General features: G+C 37.3%; 1 protein-coding gene across 1 annotated transcript; it reads left to right on the forward strand.

Annotated features, from left to right (window-relative positions):
• Positions 1 to 2,322: 2,322 nt before the first annotated feature.
• Positions 2,323 to 3,288, forward strand: LOC121133529 (olfactory receptor 143-like). Its single transcript, XM_040730202.1, has one exon. The coding sequence runs from the start codon at positions 2,335 to 2,337 to the stop codon at positions 3,286 to 3,288; it is 954 nt and encodes a 317-aa protein (XP_040586136.1). The 5' UTR covers positions 2,323 to 2,334.
• Positions 3,289 to 3,638: the final 350 nt, after the last annotated feature.

Consider the following 3,638-nt stretch of genomic DNA (forward strand, 5'->3'; position numbering starts at 1 on the left):
TTCCCCATAATTTGGGGAAGTTAGAACAATTTCTTTGTGGTCATCTGAGTCACACATAGAGGCACAGTTTGGGAAAGAAGAGTATTTCTGTTTTATGGGGGATGATTCTGTATTCTTTAGCTCATCTTATGGAAGTTCTTTGTTTCAATGGTCTACTGTAGCAGAGGAAAGGCTCAGAGCAGAGTCTGAACAGCTGCATTAGAGAAAGATCAAGATACCTACAAGTTCTATTTTATTAGAATAAGACGAGGCTACTTGCCAGAAAACATCAAAGCTATAGGACTATTTGTTTTCAGCACATCCTTTTCTAATCTGGATTAGTGTTCATGAAATATACTACAATATCTAGAGAAATATTACTGCTCATGACTGGTTTGTAGGTGGTAATGATGTGGATTATAATATTGGCATACAATAATGATCAGGGCCAAGGCATGATCTTCATTCTGTTACCCATGAGAACAACACAACATATATTTACTTCCTCTGTGTGCATTGTGATGAGGACAGAAATCCTGTTTTATGTGTATAGTGATATGGAATAGGGAAGGACGATTACAACTTTTTACATGCCTTATATGCTGCATTATGTGGATCATTAAATTTAATTAAAACAACAATATGATACAGTAGCGCTTTTGTCTTGTTGCATATTCCTATTATTATCATTATTACAGTGATAAGATTAGAACTAGAAATGTATGTATGCGAAGTAAGGCTTCCACTTCTGGGCTATTTCCTACACCCTGTTTTTGGAGTCATATTTTATGAATGTCTAGACAAGTATAGATATGTAGATAAAATTAACAAGGCTATAAAATTGTAACTTTGCTATATAGCTTCATCAGTGAGAATTAGATAAATCTGAATTTAAACATACTTTCCTGTTCCCCAACTTTTTTGTTTCAAAACCTTTTATTTTTGGTAGTGTTCATCTATGAACTAATTGTTACTGATGCAACTGTCAGGATTTGTGGAAATTTACTAGAAATGAAAAGTGAGTATGTCCCTTGATTTTTCTCTTACTAAGTTGTACAGGGAATAATGAGTAGAATTCTAATGGGAACAACCCAGTATTTTGCTCAGGGAACTAGGTATTCCTGGGGGGAAATTACAAACTAAGCAGAAGTTTGAGTCTCAAAAGAGAGAGTGTTTATATCCTTGTTACATGCTAGAAACACTGGCTATGTTATTTCTACCCTTAAGGGACTCCCTCAACCTGGGAGGTGTCATCAAGGATAGAATAATTTTCTAAAATTTTCTGAAGTTTGTTCTTGGTTGTCAGTTTTCTATAACTAGGTCAAATTATAATCCAGAAATGTGGGCACACTTGTGATGCAGATTGAGGCAAGAAGACCCATGCCATTAATCTAGATAGTGTGGGTAGAAGGCACACCTTCAATCTGGGACACACCTTCTACTGGAACACTGTATAAGGACAATGGAATAAGTAAGGGTTCGTTTCTTACATGCTTGTCCTCATCTTGTCACCACACCTATTCCTTCTTGGGGAGTCCAGCAGTCTATGTGAGACCCAACCTTGTCTGACTAAGCAGCTACTAGATTCTTGGATTTATTATTCATGACAAGTCATTGTTGGACTGCTGCCTGTAAGTTATATCAATAAATTTCCATATATATGCATATGTATGTATATATTTACATATCCTTTCATTCTATAAATTCTGTGACTATAGATAACCCTGATTAATACAACTTCTGATACATTTTGCTAGAATGCCTGTTTATAAGAATCTTGCTTGAGGGAAATAATGTATTGGATGCACATATGAGATCATTATTTTCCTTAGAACAAATAAATAGAACATTTAAGGGAAATTCTTAAATTGAAATCATGTCATATCCCTGCCATATATGTTTTAGGAGGTGAGAGTCATTTTTTATTGATAGCTAACGCTATCAATAAAAGGTCCAACAGCAGTGAGGTATTCAGGTCAACAGAAGTTATAATTTCATTAATCTTCAAAACATCCATGAAATATAAAAGCTATATAAGTCATATGTTCAGGGCACAGTGGGGGTTTATTTCTCTTTCTATCCCTAATCCCTAAAGGAAGAGTAACAAGGCAGGAGTAAATGGTTGTTTAAATAGTTGTCAGTGTTTTCTCAGAGTAGGTGCTCATCATGAATAGAAAAAAAAGGAATGGGGATTTCTCAGGAATATGAGGCAATTTACTTTGAGACATTGCTCAGTGACATCAGGTAAGAATGAACTTGTAACTGGCTCTAGCTGTCTTTTGGAGTCAGTGGCGGAGTTCCTTGTTAATGTGACCCTTCACTACTGTTTCTATAGATGTCCTCCTGGTGACACAAATGGCTATGAAGAATGTGTCTACAGTGACTGAATTCATTCTCACAGGATTGACAGATCAACCAGAGCTCCAGCTACCCTTGTTTGTTGTGTTTCTGGTGAATTATGTAGTCACTGTGGTGGGAAACTTGAGTTTAATGAGTCTCGTTTTCCTAAATTCAAACCTGCAGACCCCAATGTACTTTTTTCTCTGTAATCTATCCTTCATTGATTTATGTTATTCATTTGTGTTTACTCCAAAAACACTAATGAGTTTTGTCTCAGAGAAGAACACCATCTCCTTTGGAGGATGCATGACTCAGCTGTTTTTCTTTGGCTTTTGTGCTCACTCTGAGTGTTATGTGCTGACAGCCATGGCCTATGATCGATATGTAGCCGTCTGTCAACCCCTGTTGTACATGGTCATCATGTCTCCTAGGAAATGTCCCCTGCTGATGTTTGGCTCATACTTGATGGGGTTTGTTGGTGCCGTTGTCCATACAGGGTGTATGGTACGTCTCAACTTTTGTGACTCTAACATCATAAACCACTACATGTGTGACATCCTCCCCCTTCTCCAGCTCTCCTGCAGCAGTACCTATGTGGATGAGCTTGTGAGTTCTGTTATTGTCAGCACCGTAGTCATTGCTTCTAGCCTCGTCATCTTAATGTCCTATGCTTTCATTCTTTTTAATGTCACTAAATTGTCATCAGGTAAGGGTTTGTCCAAAGCCTTGAGCACCTGCAGTTCTCACATAATAACTGTTGCCCTGTTTTATGGATTTGGTATGCTCACACACATCAAAACATCCTCTGAGGAATCTGTGGATCAGGGCAAAATACTCAGTGTATTTTGCACATTTTTGCTGCCCTTGCTGAACCCTTTTATTTACAGTCTTAGGAATAAGGATGTCAAGCTTGCTCTAAAGAGAACTATGAGGAGATTCACAGTGAGTGAACCACTGGGGCTGCCCTAGCCCAGGGCCCCAATTTGGGCCTTTTCAGCACTTCATTTTCTTATCACATCTTTTCAAAATTTTCTTTCGTTTTGTTCACCATTCTTTTTATATTCTGGCAATATTTCAATTTTATCATTTTTCCTCTCCTTCCATAATAATTCTTGATTTTCTTATCTGGGGATAATAAAGTATTTTTGATCTAGTGACTTATATGGATCTAGCTTCATCCTTGTACAAGATAGAGGCATAAGATGACATATTTTATATCTTTTTTAATTATTATTTTTTTAATTTAGGTTAGAAACAATCTTGTTTCACATGTCAATCCCAGCTCCCTCTCCCTCCCCTCCTCTCCCACCCTCCCCACC

This window comes from Mesocricetus auratus, unplaced genomic scaffold (assembly GCF_017639785.1).
Source record: "Mesocricetus auratus isolate SY011 unplaced genomic scaffold, BCM_Maur_2.0 Super-Scaffold_100022, whole genome shotgun sequence".
NCBI lineage: Eukaryota > Metazoa > Chordata > Mammalia > Rodentia > Cricetidae > Mesocricetus > Mesocricetus auratus.